This window comes from Batrachochytrium dendrobatidis, assembly GCF_000203795.2.
Source record: "Batrachochytrium dendrobatidis JAM81 unplaced genomic scaffold BATDEscaffold_16, whole genome shotgun sequence".
Classification (NCBI taxonomy): domain Eukaryota; kingdom Fungi; phylum Chytridiomycota; class Chytridiomycetes; order Rhizophydiales; genus Batrachochytrium; species Batrachochytrium dendrobatidis.
In genome coordinates, this window is record NW_006281114.1 from 337,472 (window position 1) to 356,005 (window position 18,534).

An 18,534-nucleotide genomic window follows, 5' to 3' on the forward strand; every position below is an offset into this window, starting at 1 on the left:
TTGTTCCTCAAATAGATTTTATATTTTCTTTCAAGAAAAATGCATGTCATTATCAAGACACGTTCAATCGTCTCTTTCTGCATTCGTGCCATCCCGAAAGCAAGCAAACTGTACTTCTGTAGACTTTTTCGATTGTTGAAGGTATCCTTTTACACGAAGCAAAGCATCATTTAAGAGTGTTTGTGACTGATCTGCACGCACGGTACTACGTTCTACAGTGTCATATATCATCCCCATAACCGAAATGGTTTCTGGTGTATCATATGCCTTGAGTGTGTGATGAAAAAACTCGGTTTCAAGCGTAGCCTAAATTTTGGTATACCAATAGTTGCAAAATATTATCAGTCTTGTAGATATCGCCTTTTAAAATAACTCGGTGTTTTACCTGTAGCATTCCACTTGTGCTAAAAGAGTCAACGGATCGATATGCCATCAGAATACAGTTTGAAAGCGAGAGCAGCATTTCACTCATTATGCGCTGCACATGTGATTTGGATACCTCACTAATTGCTGCATGAACCAGAACCAAATGTAAAAGAACTTGGTGACAGTATGAACGCACATCTGCCAGGAACATATAAGCAGATGAGAAATCTATTGGATCACACACATATACTTGATCAGTCCAGTTGGCATGTTCTCACCTTGTGTTTTTGCCAATGTCTGCCAATCTAGTCCTGATGACAGTATACCCGATTCCAAAAGGGGCTTGATAGTTATCATTTGGCGACGAACATAGTTTTTTACCAAAAGACTATCAAGATAGTCCACTGTGTCGCATAAACTCTAGTGTCGATGATCGCACATTTGATTAGTCATCAATACATTTTTGTTTCAAGTCAATAGCTTGATCTAAAACAAAGCGTACTTTTACTTCTGTTCGAACAAGAGTTCGAAGCTTTTGTTCAAGCATGTTTGACATTTTGGGAATAAATACTGTTTTTATAAATGCAAGATTTCCCAGAATCACAAAGCTACGTGTCTCCTACAAATGGTGCAAAGTCAGAATTCGTCCATACAGCTATTGACTGGTTCAATCAGTGATAAAAACTTACAATACTATGCATGATCAACTTTCTATTCTTTTTGTTTGTCCATCGACTGTCGGCGTTTTTACTGGAAAATGGAAGGCGAGTTCCAAAATTTCCAGAAACCCATTGTGGATGGATTACCGAATATTGTTCATCTAGTCTTACAAAAGATGAGTTGTCTATGCTTTGTTGAGTTGCAAGGCATTGGAGTCCATCAAGAAAAAGATACTGTGACTCAAAGCAAGCAAATTTGATTTTATCAACCATGGACTGTCTTGATGTTGTTATCGCTGTATACCCTCGAGATTCTTTTGATAATTGAGACGTATTTGTCACGGTACCTAATGTTTCCGTGGTTGATGGATAGAATAGCGCCGAGTGAATATAGCCAAGAGTGCGAACTAAAAATTTCGACAGCCGATAAAATAGTTTGACCATAGAAGTCGAGTCTGATAATACTGATTCGGTCGACCGTGTCGACATGGCTGAATTCGCTTCATAAGACCAATCCTCGTACATGTAAAACTGCGCACTTGCTGTGTTGCAAATTGGTACACAGTTCAATTTTAGCATTATCAAGCTCAACGATACAAAAATATCAAAACAGTTTTTATAGATTCATACTTGTTTGGAATCCTTCGCAAATACACTCCACCAATCTGTTTTGAGATTGAGTCAGAGCAATCGAAAGACCACTAATGGCAGCATCCTCGCGTATAAACAACAAATGACGAATTTCAGAGTACATTTGTGAAAGAACCGATACGATTTTTGTTGAATAATGAGTAGCGATCAGTGGATGAGATATTAGATGAGCGAATCGACTTGGATGATGAGAAACGGCCAAAGGCTCTAAATGTATCAGACATTCTTCAAACACTGCATCAAATTTGTTTGCGTTTGACTCGCTTCCTCTCTTTGTATCCGTATTTAGTGTATCTATGCTGATTCCCTGTATATTAATTGGAGGTGTATCTTGAGGTGTATCGTTATCTTGGAAATTGCCTTTACTCATATCTTGAGTTTCAAGCATGAGTATCAGCTCTGAAAACGACATTTTCAATCCAAATGTATCTTCCAATATGGCTGCTATCAAATCAGTGATACTTTTAAATATTTTATCCACCATTTGAATTCGAGACGCTTGAGTAGCTTTGCGATTAGAGTCATTTGCTTTAGTCTAACAATAATAAGCATTAGACTGCCAACTATATCTTAAACTTTATGAACAATGAGAACATACTTTGCTAAGCTTTCCATCAATATATAACTTGCAAATTCTACAAAAGTCTGGCAAGCGGCTGCATAGTAGTGAGCACACTTCTTGAATGAAGCGTAGGGTAAGTTTCCAAGCCTGTGCGTCATCATTATTGGCTGCAGTAATTTGACCAACAGATGGTATATAGAAATTCGTGAGCAAGACACGTTAAACTGTGGGTGTAGTGAGCAATCAAGTGATTTCCGTGATACTTACAAAACAACAACTCAAAGTTGTGAAAGATAGATTGACTAAGTCCTTGTTTAAGATCATACAAACTCAGGTAATCTGTGCTGCGTCTAAATGCAATAGGAGCCTTTTGATTGTTTGTGTTGATGCCCATCGAGCTTCCTTCATTGGTTGATTTGTGTTCAGCAACCTTGTCATCCGATTCATTTTGGGTGTCCTGATTCAAAAAGCTTGTCAAGGTGTCATAATTTTGCCCAACATTGCATCTACTTGGAAAAGCTTGACGAACACCTATGTTGTATAAATCAAATGTAAACTTTCAGATGGCCAAACAGACTAAATTGTATCAACTTAAATTACCATATAGCTTGGATATATATGTTTTGTGGCAATCTTTAATCTTGTCTACAAGCCACAGATACTGACGTTCCAAAAAGCACATGATGGGGCTTTTTTCTGAATCTAAATCTACCAAATAACTGTATTTTATAGTTGTAGAGTTAGATTCAAATACAAATACTGTATTGATTCATGAGTACTGTACCTGATAAGTTTCTCCTGGGCATCGACTGAATTTGAAGAATCTCCAAGTTTAGCAAACAGCTCAGTTCGAAATTGACCAACAATCCGTTCCACTTCGTTCCATACTTTTTCAAATACAGCCTGGTGGGTTTTTGGAAGCAGTGCAGACGAATCTTTGGTACCACGAAAGTCTTTTCCAGGCTGCACCACATCTGAAAACGACGAATGCATCAAATATTTTCCCTTTTTATAATCGCGAACTGCACCATCATATTTGTCCTGGCCACATAAGCAAGGTTAGCACTGATCCTATTTCTTATATGCAATAGACCTTGTAATTGTGTACCTTGTTGATTTGATCGATTAATGAGCTAGGCAAATTAAAAAAGAATTTCCATCCTTCAAGAATTCCCAGAGTGATACGGATTTTGTCACCGTTTGAACGACGACCAAGAACTGGTCCATACAGATTGTTTGCATTTGACTCCAACTCTAAACCATACCAAGTCAGTATTGTAAACTGTAGTCTGTTTTAAAAGTGATTGACATACCTTCCAAGGCTTTTGCAAAAGGGGCTATTCCATAATTTGACGACGAGACGAGATTCTTTTGACACATTTCACGATAGAAAGCTAATTAAAAACACATGAGTATGGTTTGTAAATACAAAGACAATTAAATTGGTACCTACTATCGATTGTTCCTTTAGCGCTCACAAATTTTGCAAAGTGTTTTTTTACAAGCCCTTTGATGATTTCATTTCGCTGCTCAATCGACATTTTTAAATGCACTGCTCCTTGTTCAAATTCCTTGTAAAGAGTGAGTCGGTGCACCTCCTTTAAAAAAAGATTTGGATCAAAGGATTTTTCAGAAATAAAAATAGATGGGACTGTTTTTGGTTTAGTACGGGGTGATGTTTGCATGCCAATGAAAAGTATTGATGCAAGTAGCATGTTCAAGAAACGATACCTCCTGGCTGGAATGCAGTGGATTCTCTTCGCTTTCCTCGTCTTTACACGATTAATCATTAGTTTTGCAATGTATGGTGTCAGGTTGACATTAAATGTGAAATCCAATCAATACCTCAAAATTGTTTCTTTAATTCCTAGTGGATCTGATGTATCCAAGCGACCATCGGGTGTGACACGCTGCGTCTGAATCAGTTTGGTTGGAGATTCCGACCCCAAAGCAAGAGGATTGGATGCATTGCTTGACATGGGAGTCGTGACAAGTGCTAGACTCGGGTCGTTTACCCATTTTCGAGGGAAAAGAGTGTCAAGGCCATAAAAATTAAGGACTAACCATGCATGCAATGCGTACCAACATGATTTTTTGACCATACTATTAGTAGAAATACAAACTAGATTCAAAAAATAGTTTATTTATACCTGCAGCCTGTTCCTCTGCGTTCCATTTGCTGGTATCGCCTGCACTTAGTCCCGAACTTTTGTGAAGATCATCGGTGCTTCCCTTTGTAGGCTGCCAAGTGCCGTCTGTGCTGTCTTCATCATCAGATTTGTCTTCATACTCGCTATCACTTGCTGCACTCCAAAAGAGTTAAAAACACCGTTTATATGTTGAACTCAATGACAATACAGCTTACTCTCAATGGCCTTGGGTTGAATAACTTGCTGTTTTAGTTTACTGCCAAAGTTTGTTAATTTGCTATTTCCATTCTTGTTTTGGAGTATTGACGAAGATGGAGATATCCCAGATACTTTGCTAGATACATCACTCATGCTAGTTTTGGTAAACATGTTAAACGCGTTCAGCAGCAGATATGCTGAGATGACACGTCATGGCTGCGACAAAGCATAACAGAACATCAGAGATATAAACTGAAAAACTCGTTGTTTTTATTAAAAAATCAATCAAGTAGTAGACAAATTTGAATCTATTTGACACTATCAGTAAGTAGACTAGCGATTTTCCTCGGCATCATCAAACTGGTTAGTGTTTTGATTTGTCACAGCAGTTCTAGAAGCAGCCAACACATGTTCTTTACTGTCAGTCAAACCTGTTGCATTTGAAGTTATATTTCCATTGGCATCTTGAATTATTTGCTCAGACTCGGTTTCAGGAACATCTGTTTCAGGAATATCAGGTCGTGTTGTGATTCCAAACACTGATTCAAGATGTTCCAATGCAGCCTATATTTACAAATTTTAGAAAACCGCTCAACTTTAAAGTATACGCTACATTACTAACCCTTCCAACTTCGCTAAACTGGAGATCTTCTGCAGTGGCTGGATCAAATGTCCAGGCTTCATTGTCTGATTCGTCTTCATCCATGTCCATGTCAGGATCAGGATGCAAGGCAGCACAGTCTGACATGGCTTGATAAATTGCATCCACTGAGTATACATATGTTAGATGGAGTCATCCAGGGAATCAAATAGGCATCCAAGAGTAGAGTACATACATGATGTTGGATCGTCTGGAACCAATCGCATTTCAATTGATGAATCACCATCAGCAATACTTGCTTCTGTAGAGGGATCGTTAACAGAAGCGGCAGTGCCTGTATTTTCAGTACAAGCGGATCCAGATATTTGACAGTAAATATAAGGACCTTCAGCAATGAGATCACCCTGACGAGAAATGGCATGTATCATAATAGAAGGATAGTCGATTGATACATTGATTTTTGTGGCTGGATCAAACCATAGTAGTTGACTTTTCAAAGGTGCATCAAATCATAAAACCAGCAGTTGAATCATAAACGTCAGCAACAAGTATAGTTGAATTTAATAAAATAAATGGAAACTCTTTCAAGCAGATTACTCGATAGCTACCTTTGAGTTATATAGAGGTCACCTTTTGGTGGAATAGACATACCAGCGAGCACAGGATCGAAAGCCAATTTCACATTTTTTTGAATATGCAAAGCAATATTCCTTGAAGTATTGCCTGAATATGACGCTTCAGGTGCTTGAATTTCTGGATCACCACTGGTTACAAGAATTGGCATTTGATGTTGTTAAGATGCTGGTAAAACCTTGAGTTGGTTTTTGTATAATTTTGGATATTTTTACCAAAAATATAAAATATAAAATAGGCTGAAATTGCAGCCAACACCACACAATTGCTTAATTTGCAGTCGTATTCATGTAAAATGAAATGTCAAGGATGTTTGTAATAAGATTGTTTTTTGATGATTGATATGAAAGCAACAGTATATTCCCAAGATTACTTTTTTTTGAAAGCGTATTTGTGTGATTTTAGAACACCATGATGGAATTGTACGAGTTTTGGTGATTGTACAATGTGTGGTTATGTCAAGAAAAAAGAATAGTTTGTATTACAATATTGTGTTTTGAGTATTTATTCCAGTCATTGCACGATACAAGTGTTTTATTTTACGTGAATACGGATCTAATATTGGTTGAAATGGATGAACTAAAGGAACAGTTGATGCAAATCAAAGATACTCCTATCCTTGAATGCAAGGATGTGGGATTGAATTCCAACAAACGTAGTCTTACCCTGGTCATTAAACTCGGCACTTCTTCCATATGTGACGAGCAGACGTTCAAGCCTAAACTAGCCAACCTGTCCTTGCTGGTTGAAACAGTTGTGGCATTACGGTCATTGGGCCACAATGTCATGATTGTGTCCAGTGGTGCTGTGGGTGTTGGCTTGCGTCGACTGGCTTTGTTAAAGAAACCAAAACATTTATCCCAAGTGCAGGCATGTGTGCTGGTTATCTTGACTCGTTCAATTCTGTCAAACTGGTTCAGTCATTCTATAAATTCATGCTGTGCTAACCATTCATCTGCTCTATATAGGCTGTGGCAGCTGTTGGTCAAGGACGACTTATGGCTTTATATGATACGCTTTTTTCACAATTCGAAGTTCCAATTGCACAGATTTTACTTACCAGAGATAACTTGGCAGAGGTAAATGATTGACCATTATTGATCAAGCTAGTTATAATGCATGATAAAGATACAATCATTGCACACATCGTTAGTCATTTGAACAAACAAGACTTAGTTGTATCTTTTGATTCTGTTATGTAGAGATCGCAATACTTGAATGCTAGATCCACGCTTCGCGAGCTATTGCAGATGAATGTTGTGCCCATCATTAACGAAAATGACTCTGTTTCCAACGCAGAGATTCGATTTGGAGACAATGACACTCTATCTGCCATTGCTGCAGGAATGATCAATGCAGATGTACTGTTTTTGCTGACTGATGTGGATGCTCTTTATACCGATAATCCACGCACCAATCCAGATGTCAAGGCAGTTCGAGTTGTAGACAATATCAAACAACTTCGAGAACAAGGCAAGATTGTTGATACACTGGAAGAAGAGCTGCATTATAGCATAAAGCAGTTGAACTAACTTGACATTGATATACTCTTGCAGTGACTGTTACATCTCTTGGATCGTCTATTGGAACTGGAGGAATGGTAACTAAACTGATTGCTGCTGAGCTTGCTACTGCAGTTGGCTGTAGCACGGTAATTAGTCTAGGTTCCAAGCCGCAAGTCATTCTTGATATCATCCAAGAAATCCAAACCCAACGCGCAGCTCCACCTGGCACAGTGTTTTCCCCTACAATTGGTACGCATTTTCTGGCCAAACCCAATCCAATGGTAGATCGTAAATGGTGGATCTTGCATGGTCTTGCAGTCTCTGGATCGGTTTACATTGATGCTGGTGCAGTTCTTGCCATCACAAAGCAAAAGAGTTCACTTTTTGCTGCTGGCATTGTCAAGGTAGAGGGAACATTCAACGCTCAACAGAGTGTTCAAATCATGACTGTTGTTAAAAAAACACTCCCACGTGGCGAAGTTGTAGAACAAACAGTCGAAGTTGCTCGAGGTCTTGCCAATTACTCGGCAGTCGAAATGCAGCGTATCGTTGGTGTTCAGAGCTCCAAGATTGCTGACCTGCTTGGATACAGTGATTCTGACTATGTGATTCATCGCGATAACATTGCCATTGTCATTGATCAGAATCAGCAAGATTCCTAAATTTTGACTATATTGGATTGATGAATTATATTCAAACCAAGTCTTGGAATAAAGGCCAATTTGTTTATTGTAGATGGACATTTGCTGTGAGTTGGTAAAAAATAGATGCAGAAATTCTATCAAGATCTTGGTACATTATGCACTGTTGAGCAGATCAAGCTACTGGCCATTTAAGGTTTTCAAAGCAACAGCAACAATATCAGACACATCTGCCATTGCGCCTATACCAACATCACCACAAGCAAGTTGCTTTGAAATAGGATGAACAATCACATATCCAAGTTCTTGGCTTAAGACAGTAAGTTGCTTTGAAGTGATAGGATGTGACCACATATGAGTGTTCATTGCTGGACAAACAACAACCGGTTTAGATGAATCCCATGCTCGCAAAACGCATGTCTGCAATATAGTCAATGAACAACCGAATTAGAGATTGATCAATGCAACGTTAACAGATGGCTGCATATTAAATACTTGCCAAGAGATTATCGCAGAGTCCATGTACTGCTTTTGCCATAGTATTGGCATCCAAGGGTGCAATGATGAACAGATCGGCCCAATTCCGTAACTGGTTAATTCCAATCATGAACATTTTCATAAATTAAATGTCATTATAATGAATCAACTAGACAATAAGTAGATCCAGTCGAATGGCATGTCACTTACATCGATATGCAGCACAGGATCAGGTATTTTCTTCCATGCATCCCACTCATCTTTATCAGTCAATACAGATATTGATCCAATCTCATGTGTGTTGATAAAGTGCTGAGATGCATGAGTAGCAATGATTTTGATTTCCAAGTTGGTCTTGAATTCATGACTGTTAGACCAAGTGTATAGTAATAGAAATACTAAAACACACTTACTGGAAAGGATTCTTTTAGTTGTTTTATTAAAAGTGGGAGTTTGATGGTAGCAACACTGCCAGTTACGCCCACCAAGATGTGCATGAATACAATAAGCAAGTTTTGGACGAGATTTTGAAAATCGGAATCTTGTTGCAAAACTATTGGACAGCTAAACTAGATATGCTTTTTGATGCACGACAGCCATAATAAACACTCGACTATAAAAAAGGAAATTGCTTTATTCAAAAGATGGGAATAAAACTGTTGATTCGATCCTTTTGTTGCTGGGCAATGCACTCTGCAATCCACACAATGTTGCGAATCTCTTGTTCCTTGAGTTTCAAATAACTGTAAAACACACCAAATTGAAACTGCTGGTTAAATGCTCTCTTGTTCAAAAACACTTCGTGCTCAAAAAACTTGTCTTCTAGAGAGCGGTCAGAGCCAACAGGGATATCAAAAAAGGGTCGATACTCCTACATTTTAAACATGGATTAGTTGACTCAAATCACGAGTTATATCATTTGATAAAGCTGCACTAAACATTCGAAATAATGGACAAGTTTGAGTATCAAAAAAAGCAAGATTAATCATACAGGGTAGCCTTCGATGGTAAGTCGCACTTGATCAACGTCGTCAGCTCGTGCAAGCCGTGCTACACCATCAGGAAACAACTTGCCAATAGTGGGGAATAGTTTGGCTCGATCATCCTTGGTTAGTTCAGTGTTGAATGAATTAATGGTAATGTTGATGATACGACGATCCGACTCAAACTAGGTATATAATCAATTTGATGCATGTAAATAATTAGTGTTGGACTCCAAGTGATTGGATTGACCAACAATCCTATACCTGAAGGATCTCTCCCATGACTTCAGCAGTAGGGTCACCAAGGCTCTCGCAGTATGAGTGAAAGTCTTCTAAATATGCCTTGTAAAGAGTGTTGCGAATAATCTCGATATTCATTTCATCCAGATCATGGGCAGACAAGCATTTTTCAAAGTAGGGAGCTAAAAACAAGAATTTTCAAAAAGTTGGTTTAAATAAATGTATCAAACCAAAACATGAATTGATTTGCAACCAAAGTAATACAAAGAATCGAGTATCTTACCAATGGGAGAGTCAACCAGAACCGTATTGTAAAGCTCGGCAACACTAGTAGCAACACAAAGAGCACCTATAGAGTCAAACATACCCAGAGGATGGCATCGTTCAAGCAGTTCGAGTGTGTCACGCTCATGGAGTGTTCCAGTGATCAACAAAATGACATTGTCAATCATATACGCATACCTGAAATATACAAAGTGTGTTAAGCATTTGATAATCATTTGATAATCATTATATGCTAGGAGGATCTCAATAGACTCGAATGAAATGACAAAACGTTGATACACAGCAGCACATACGTTAAATAGTCCAAGAAAGTTGACAAAGGTCGATTGGAATTAGTACGAAGATAATTAAACTCGGAGATGAGTTTCTCTCTGGCCTTTTCCGCAATGGTTGTTGTGGCAATTGGAGAAGGCTCATTCTGCAAAAAGTTTCCATAATCCGTGGCAGCGAGTTGCAGCTTGAAATCTAGGGTTGATTGAGTAGATCATATTGGTAAATTCAAGTGAACAGTTTAACGAGCATTTCAACCGAGTGGTTATTAGCATTATGATTTCAAGCAATGCATTCTTGATCATCTTATTTGATGTCTAGTCGTCCAGTATGGTGTGGTTGACAGCGATGCAAGTAGAAGCAGTTGAATTGAGATTGGTGATGTGCTCGTAAAAGGACAGATGATTAAGGGCTGTTTGGAGTAAAGCAGACAGGGATGCGTTTCTCTGCTCTGTACAGAGCAGAAAGCAGCATGGATAAATGCAGTTAAGCCGCATGCATATATCTATGCATTATCAAGGCATCAACGGCCTCGATACACTCCAGAGCAGATGACCAGGGGATAATGAGAGTAACAACCAACCTTCCAGTGTTTCGCATTGAATTAAATTGAGGTAGTTTGTATTTGTAAGAATGCCAGCCTTGTAGCCACGAACAATGCCCTCCAGGAACCCAACCTCGACATTGAAGAACAGCGACTCCATAGCGATAAACACTCGAGGAAAGTCGAGTCAAATGGCCAAAACTGTTCTCATAACATTTGGCCAAAACAGATTGTGTTGTTTGGCCAAAATAAACTAAAATTTCGCCAATAATTGTGTATTTAACTATTATAAAATATATGTTGCAGTAGTTGGAGAGTTGTTGCTTTCCTACTAAAAATCTACGCTGGATTCAATCCACACAATTCAATCCTACAATAAAAACTATAAGTTTAAACTGAAACAAACGAAATGTACTGACAAGACTCGATATCTAGCTTCAAACTTGTCGATCGTGAAATGTATTCTAAAAAGTCGAATATGCTCTAGTTTAGAAAAACAACACATTTCTATGTGACAGTTGTTTCCATGTTGATCATCAAAAGAATAGTCAGTTGAAGAGTTTAAAAGACAATTTAGTCGATGCAAATTATCATTTCATGAGATTAATAATTTGATACTTGTTTATCTTTTACGTGAATACGGCTAACAAGATGGTCAGACAAGATAATATTGCCAACTGGTCAGTTTGTCAGCCCATTCTAGTCCTTCCAGGAACTGGCATTTCAGGAGTGTTTGATAAAAGAGCATTAACTACTACAGACTCTCGTGCTCTAAACAACTCTCTTCTTCATCTATCATACTTGGCATCAGTTTCTACAGCCAAAACTGCAAATTTATTGGAACAGGACGGCGGTTTAGAGTTGGTTGTTAGAATACTTGGACGACTCAATTCTCATGCAAATGGAACAGGAAAGAACACACATGGCAGTGACTTGCCTCTCATCCGAATCTCATTTTCTGCTGCTCTTGCATGCTTGAGTAGTTTGGCTGTAAGAGGCACTCAGTCACTGCGTCTAAGACTGCTCACTGCTGGTGTGATTTCTGCATTATTGCCATTGCTGCAATCTGCTGCTGCTGCCATGCAGCATGAACAAACTATTGCGATCACTGCTCATACAGAGACTGACACTACTGTCACTGACCATCAATCCATTCAATCACCTTTTCCACTGCAACAACTTCCAACTGGATGGAATGATGTGCAAGCTGCATTCCATCCAAACAATGACAATGCTTATAATTTCAACAGCAACGATAATGCAAATGCTTCGATCCATCCATCTGCAGACACACCATCAATGTCCATGGATGTAGATACAACTCTCTCATCTCACACTGCACTACCCTTGATCACCATGACTGCTCTTGCACTATCCCCCATAGAACAGACAGAACCAGTTGCAGAGTCGTCAATGCAAGGTTTGACTGATAACGATCCTTTTCCTACCTTGTCCCCATTGGCTGACTCCAATGTAACAGTCGATCCCCTGTTGGCCAGAGATGAACGTCGTCGTCGTTCTCGTATCCATCCTTCAGCTATTACTACAGACACTCAATCTTACACTGCACCGTCTGTCGAAACATTGTGTTCCGACGATCTTCTTTTGGCTATAAAGCTAATCGCCTATCTTTCAAAATACTACAATGCTCGCCATGCTCTGCATACTGCTTACTCGGTCAATATTTACTCGCTCATCGAACCTCTTACTAATGTGAGTGTTCCACCCGATCTTCGAAAATGGGCCATTATTTGCATGCGCAGTTGCTTCAAACGGAGTGGCGATGCCAATAGCTTTCGTCGCTGTAGTAATCTGAAATGCTCCAAAACAGAATCCCATTTACACGAATTCTCAAAATGCTCTCGGTGTCGTCGAGTTACTTACTGCAGGTAACCAATACTGTTTCATCTATTGTTGATATCTACCATGAATTGTGTCTAAAGTGGTTGCATCCTTTTAATCCATGAATATACTATAGCAAATCGTGTCAGTGCATAGCATGGACAATGCATCGGTGCTGGTGCATGCCTTCTGAATCACATTTTACGGCTGAATCTACTGCAGCGCAAATAGAGACCACAGCTTTATAGCACATGCATAATTTTGTCTTGTTTTGATTATAGCTATATTCACTTGGAATGAAGCACTTGTATTTATCTCGCATCAACTGCGCCTTCTCCAATCGACATTCTCGATTCTTTGTAAACAACGACCATCATAATACACATCAAACTATAGTTTTAACCCTCATTTTTAATATACTCGTAACATATGATCACCACACTCGTTCATTGCAACCCAGACATTGGATTCAACTGCTATCAACCCAATTCGGATACATTCAGGAAACCAAAGAGTGCATGTATTGGATGAACACAAAAAACCAGTACTTTTGGTGTGGATTGATAACCACCATTCCATAAAACTGGCTGTTTATTACATGTTGGCATCCTTGGCGTTTCATTTCACGCGAATACGGTTGTAATGGATATCATTTTATAGAGATAAAATGAACAGTTTGCTAAAACCGACTGTTTTGAGCCAACTGTGTAAATCAATAGGTGATTCACCTTTAAATGGGTCATATCCATTTCTATACAAGTAAGTTTACCTGTTGACACTTTTGATTTTATTAATGAATAAACAAGTGCCATGAATAAATCTCACCAAGTGCTCAATCATGTTAGGATCATTGAGCATATTCATTTCTCATATGAGATTGAAAGTAAGCATATTCCTTGATAAATAATCCAAAGCCTTCTTTACTTGATTCCAAATCCTATCATGCGAATTCAACACGATTAGTTTCCACAGTCGATTGCAGCTACGTATTCAAACTCTAGCAAATCGCTTCATATTAAAACTACAGTACCTTGATATTTTCCAGTCGTGATCCAAGCATATTCTGCTGCTCTTTGGTAAACGATTTACATTTTTCAATAAAAAAATGCGTAACAACCTACACATGAATAACATTAGAATCAATCCCATTCAGCTCGTTTATGTTCAATACGCATCCATCTATGTTGTAGAGTCAATCTAGTAATAGGTCAATATTATATTTACTTTGGAATATACCACACTGGGATCAGCCGTTACAATATTTCCCATAAATTGAATCAGGTCGTCACGTAAAAGCTCGAGTGTTTTTTGTAACAAGATGTCCAATACACATTTAATGATGCTTGGTGCTATGTTTTGTACAAACACGGGCTAAAAGATCAAGAAGTTCATGGCAGAAGAATAGGTAAATAACACATAAAAGGTTGGTGATACAAGACAAAGTACATACTCTTGAAAAAAGTCGACATTTTTCATTAAGTTGCTCAAAGATGGTCATGGTTTGTTTAATCATATCCACATGTGTGCCTTGAAAAGAAAGCATAAAAATCTAAAATATCGGCATCCACAACAGTCAATACGTCCATTTATATCCACACAACAAAACTCTATTCTACTATGTAGAGGAATGGTTTTTTGATCCCCAATCAATACAAAAACAATGCAAATCAAATCATTATACCTGAATAATTGCCATAAACTCGGTTTCATTCTTGCAATCCGTTGGGTCGCCACCCAAAGCTATTCCTACACGAGCATTAAAAAAGTATCTCCAGTGATTCAACAGTATTCGATAAAGCATATCATAAAACAGAGGTCGAATGGAATCAAAAAACGTATTCTAGATTCAGCATGAAAAAAACCGGAAAACAAAACACGAGTAAATTAGCTTAAATGAGCAAGGTCAAACACGACTTGAAAATAAGTCTGTATAATGCACTCACGTTCCCATCAATGCATTGCGGATACAGATCCTGGACACAGAAAGATATAATTTGTGGTAAAATGGTAGAGCTGCCTTTGTGAGGATGATCAATTGTTGTAGACAAAAAGTTGATGGCTTTTTCCACCACAGCAGATCCCAAATTTTGTTGTATATGCTTTGTCAGCGATTCCCCTTTGAGCATTTGCATAAACAGTTGAATGGTTTGCGTAAACAAGTCCATGTTCTCTCTTGCATTCTGGGCTCGAAGTGCATTGAAAAGTAGCGTTATGTAATCCAATAAAACACATAGCATGGCTGGATGAATTGTTATACATCAAATTGTTTTAGTCCAAATCCATTTAGCCATATATACGTTTAAACTCTTGAAAAAATGAATTGAATACAAACTCACCATTGTCGTTTGAATATACATTCAGGAGTGACATGGACGATGCTATGGTGGCCTGCAAAGCTTCAAATACAGTTTCCTTGGGAAACGTGCCCTGAGCTTCAATCGCGTGAAGGCATCCAACAAAAGCTTCTATAGACAACACAATTTGCTGTTGAACTAGTAATCAGTCAAGCATGATGTGAGAATAAGCATTATAAACCACTGTAATGAATAGTTGAAAACAGTCAAATCATACTTTGAGGTTGCTGAGCCGTGTTGGAGAAATTGGGACCTTGAACAAGTTCAACAAACGCAGTCACCAGAGGTTGCATAAGCTGCTGATACATTCTAGATCGCTCTTTCCATTCCTGGGGTAACAATAAAATGGTTAGAAACGCCTTGATGCAACCAGTAACCTTTGTCAACTCTAGTCATTTTTCAAGGCTCTGCAGATATACCTCTTCAAAAATCTTTGCATTCAAAACTGGTAGCACAAATAAATTTGTAGCAAATTGATACAAACCATCTCGTGTAGACGAGGTAGTGTTAAAGGCAATATTATGAAGCTCAGAAAGACATTTTACCACATGGGGAATTTTGAACAAATCCGGTCGCACAGTTTCTGACATGGCACGAAGCAGTCGAGATGATGAAAATTGAAGCAATTGATTCTAAAATATTGACAAAGTAATGAGATTTCTAACCTCGACCATGTATACAACTCAAAACGCCATGTACTTGCATTTATAGTTAGAGATTGTGTGCAAATGAGCGTTATCTTGAAAACTAGATTGTCAAATTTGGAAGACATCTCAGAGTTGGTTTGTGCTGCTTGGTGAAAATTTGTGAACCAGTGAACATATAGAATCAATGTATTCATGACGGTTGTAGGTCTTTATTTATTTCATACATCAGATAAAAATAAATAGGATTGATTAGCATAAACAGTCATAGTGTGCCAAATAAAAATAAGCAGATACAATCACGACTTACAGAGACTCGTTGAGCATGACATTATGTCTTAATAGAAATTCCTGAAAAGTGCAAAACTGATCAACTAAAGCAAAAGACGCTGCAAACGTCCTATCAAAGTCATTTGTAAACAAGTGGGAGATTCGTCCAAAAACAAGCAACGCCATTTCAATAGACAGTGTGCCTATAATCCATCAAATCATTAGATATTCAAAAACTGTGAGTATAATCCCAAATCACTGAAATAGAAATGCCACAAAAATCCACATGTGGCTTACATTCTCTCATTGTGTCAGCAGTTGGGCTCTGTCCATCTAGTCTTTGAAAGATTGTGGTACTATGAGTGGTAAACAAGTCAAATGATCGCTGCAAAATATCTGATGGAAACAAATCTGCCACGTTTACTGATTGTCACAGATATAAAAAGATTCAGATACAACCATTACTAAAGTCAGGTTCAAGACGTATCTAATCAGTCCAGCTTACCAATAACATCTAAAGAATGCTGCTCAATCAATTTTCGTTCTTCAGAATTCTATAAAACATTCATCACATTATTAAAGTTGCTTTGTAAAATAAGAATGACACGAGACATTACCCAAATAGTCGAGGACGAGCTTTTGAGTTTAAACAAAGCATCGACAATTCCAACTAAACCGCCATGGTATCTATATCCCATTCAACAATTTAAATGATGCGCATTAACAATTATAGTAGAAAGAGGCATTGCTGTTATATAAGCATTCAGAAAACTACCTGATCAGATACTCGGTAGACGCGGTTGAATCCATTTTTTTCGATCTATCCAGCATGATGCCAATGAATTGCTTCCAAATATCAAGACATGCTAAAAAGTCTTCCGACGATTGCTAAAACGTTGCAATTGAGCATTTCACGTTGAATTTGAAACCCATCCATTGCAATAAGATTAAACAGCATGAGTAACAACAAGATTGCATGGCTATTGTTATAGTCAAAGCAACTCACTTGAGCAAATGTGTAGTTGTAAAATAGTCGCAAGAATTCTGAAAAATGGGATCCATTCTCTGTTTCTGCTTTATACGAGTGCTGAGATATAAAATGGCCAATAAGGTCTGTAAACTTGCATAGATAGCTGTGTAATTCACAATAGCGATAAACCCAAAAAAACCATTTCAACATTTTAAAATACAATTGACAAGATACTGGATTTCAAATCAAGCATGTAGTAGCCCGAGTCTTGAAACCTACTCTGAATCAATATCTTGAAGACGCGGATGATCGACACTGGAATCTTGACTAGACATTAAATACCGTAGAATTTCAGAAATATGATTGATGAGCAATGAAATAAACTCATTGTGCCCCTGTGGCGTGTATTTGCGTTGCAAAACCTCGTTTATGCAGGATAGACTTTGAGATCCCAAATTGCTCATACTATCATCTGTAAACTGAGAATAGCATAGTAGAGTTTTTACAATGGATTGAACAGGCAAAGGGTCTTCCAGGGGTATCCATGACAGCAAACTGTGCATGATATCTAAAGAGGTTTGACAGAGTGTAATATAGTGGCTATCTAAAGATGCATTGTATACCAATGGTACAGTATGCGCATCATCCAACAAAGATCTATTCAAGGGCGATTCGTAGGAATTCAATAAATGCCTATTTAATGGAGATAGATCAGATGTTTTGCTTCCAGGTGACAACGAAGCCAATTCAGATTTGTAGGGAGAATAAAAGGCAGTGCCGACATTCAAAGTGGTGCTTGACGAAACAGACGGTGAATTGGATCCAATACGTTGAACTTGAGTTTGATAGATATGATCGAGAACTTGAATCACGACATGACATATTCGCGGTGCTCGTGACGCTATAATGGATTTTAATTGAGTTTGTTGCATATCAATCATATTGCTGTCTTGCCGGATAAACATGAATTCTTCAACAGCTAGTTTAAGTAGGTTAAGACATAGTTGTGGGTCTGTGGTCTGCAGCGCCAAAACATCCTCAAAAAATGTTGGCCATTCAGAAGGCATTTCTTGTCGTGCAATATGAACAATCAAAGTAGCCAATTTTGTAGCAACAAAACTAGCAAACATTTCTGGATACTGTGGATTAATTAATAGCGTCCATAAAAACTCTTTGACTTGCTGCCGTCCAGATACAGTCATTTTGGAATTCCATGTAGGCAGTAACTCCTATAAATAGAATTTTATATTAAATGAGTATATGCTGATGTATATTGAAATGCAAATGTGAATGGTACAGCACAAGATAGCATAACATCATATCGCCAAATCAACATATACGCCACGTCGAACATTGACAGCCATTTGAACCATTCAAGTATGAATTTGTATTGCATGAATACCTCAAACACTGTCAAGCAAAACCAATGAGTATATGAAGTAGAAGACTGTGGATTTTGAAGAATCTGCTTGCAGACTGGAATATTGCTACGCTGTTTTCGAAGCGACTCCAGATGAGATTCTGCATAATACGTATACGTGTTAAACCATTGACTGTCAATATGATACCCATTCAACCATGATACAGTAGTACCTATTTCCTGTTTTCTTTGGGAAGAAGTAGAGGGTATTTCAAAGTATTCGTTCAGTAGTTTTGGTAGTTGGTCCATGATTTTCACGCAAGATTGAT

General features: G+C 38.1%; 7 protein-coding genes across 7 annotated transcripts; 2 read left to right on the top strand and 5 right to left on the bottom strand.

Moving 5' to 3' along the window:
• Positions 1-12: 12 nt before the first annotated feature.
• BATDEDRAFT_92165 (uncharacterized protein) lies at positions 13-4,739 on the bottom strand (the record flags this gene model as incomplete). The annotated part of the gene is made up of 17 exons (XM_006682475.1): positions 13-306; positions 386-564; positions 645-786; positions 869-985; positions 1,056-1,567; positions 1,656-2,211; positions 2,275-2,405; positions 2,506-2,769; positions 2,839-2,957; positions 3,023-3,279; positions 3,347-3,492; positions 3,552-3,632; positions 3,692-3,889; positions 3,970-4,010; positions 4,084-4,297; positions 4,389-4,541; positions 4,604-4,739. The coding sequence occupies 17 exons, from the start codon at positions 4,737-4,739 to the stop codon at positions 64-66; spliced, it is 3,489 nt and encodes a 1,162-aa protein (XP_006682538.1). The 3' UTR covers positions 13-63.
• A 180-nt stretch (positions 4,740-4,919) lies between these two features.
• BATDEDRAFT_36165 (uncharacterized protein) lies at positions 4,920-5,971 on the bottom strand (the record flags this gene model as incomplete). The annotated part of the gene is made up of 4 exons (XM_006682393.1): positions 4,920-5,150; positions 5,209-5,354; positions 5,423-5,676; positions 5,796-5,971. The coding sequence occupies 4 exons, from the start codon at positions 5,969-5,971 to the stop codon at positions 4,920-4,922; spliced, it is 807 nt and encodes a 268-aa protein (XP_006682456.1).
• Positions 5,972-6,351: 380 nt separating this feature from the next.
• BATDEDRAFT_92167 (uncharacterized protein) lies at positions 6,352-8,061 on the top strand. The gene is made up of 4 exons (XM_006682426.1): positions 6,352-6,690; positions 6,789-6,899; positions 7,023-7,293; positions 7,377-8,061. The coding sequence occupies exons 1-4, from the start codon at positions 6,391-6,393 to the stop codon at positions 7,985-7,987; spliced, it is 1,293 nt and encodes a 430-aa protein (XP_006682489.1). The 5' UTR covers positions 6,352-6,390; the 3' UTR covers positions 7,988-8,061.
• On the bottom strand, positions 8,033-8,940 carry BATDEDRAFT_33781 (uncharacterized protein; the record flags this gene model as incomplete). Its single annotated transcript, XM_006682376.1, has 4 exons — positions 8,033-8,386; positions 8,466-8,555; positions 8,654-8,797; positions 8,857-8,940. The coding sequence occupies 4 exons, from the start codon at positions 8,938-8,940 to the stop codon at positions 8,147-8,149; spliced, it is 558 nt and encodes a 185-aa protein (XP_006682439.1). The 3' UTR covers positions 8,033-8,146.
• A 120-nt stretch (positions 8,941-9,060) lies between these two features.
• BATDEDRAFT_20958 (H(+)-transporting V0 sector ATPase subunit d) lies at positions 9,061-10,925 on the bottom strand (the record flags this gene model as incomplete). The annotated part of the gene is made up of 6 exons (XM_006682308.1): positions 9,061-9,314; positions 9,435-9,611; positions 9,691-9,848; positions 9,950-10,128; positions 10,245-10,416; positions 10,805-10,925. The coding sequence occupies 6 exons, from the start codon at positions 10,923-10,925 to the stop codon at positions 9,081-9,083; spliced, it is 1,041 nt and encodes a 346-aa protein (XP_006682371.1). The 3' UTR covers positions 9,061-9,080.
• Positions 10,926-11,416: 491 nt separating this feature from the next.
• BATDEDRAFT_28100 (uncharacterized protein) lies at positions 11,417-12,855 on the top strand (the record flags this gene model as incomplete). Its single annotated transcript, XM_006682343.1, has 2 exons — positions 11,417-12,654; positions 12,744-12,855. The coding sequence occupies 2 exons, from the start codon at positions 11,417-11,419 to the stop codon at positions 12,853-12,855; spliced, it is 1,350 nt and encodes a 449-aa protein (XP_006682406.1).
• Positions 12,856-13,628: 773 nt separating this feature from the next.
• On the bottom strand, positions 13,629-18,514 carry BATDEDRAFT_92225 (uncharacterized protein; the record flags this gene model as incomplete). Its single annotated transcript, XM_006682476.1, has 18 exons — positions 13,629-13,724; positions 13,844-13,978; positions 14,058-14,156; positions 14,289-14,447; positions 14,551-14,846; positions 14,944-15,099; positions 15,179-15,290; positions 15,381-15,593; positions 15,710-15,815; positions 15,916-16,078; positions 16,173-16,298; positions 16,381-16,429; positions 16,493-16,562; positions 16,651-16,763; positions 16,882-17,008; positions 17,125-18,074; positions 18,248-18,366; positions 18,439-18,514. The coding sequence occupies 18 exons, from the start codon at positions 18,512-18,514 to the stop codon at positions 13,629-13,631; spliced, it is 3,165 nt and encodes a 1,054-aa protein (XP_006682539.1).
• Positions 18,515-18,534: the final 20 nt, after the last annotated feature.

What these genes read in the sequence shown, in the direction of transcription:
- BATDEDRAFT_92167 (XM_006682426.1), top strand. Translation starts at nt 6,391, where the DNA reads ATGGATGAACTAAAGGAACAGTTGATGCAAATCAAAGATACTCCTATC. An exon ending in AACATTTATCCCAAGTGCAG is followed by an intron (nt 6,691 to 6,788) that starts GCATGTGTGCTG and finishes TGCTCTATATAG; the next exon opens with GCTGTGGCAGCTGTTGGTCA. An exon ending in CAAACAACTTCGAGAACAAG is followed by an intron (nt 7,294 to 7,376) that starts GCAAGATTGTTG and finishes ATACTCTTGCAG; the next exon opens with TGACTGTTACATCTCTTGGA.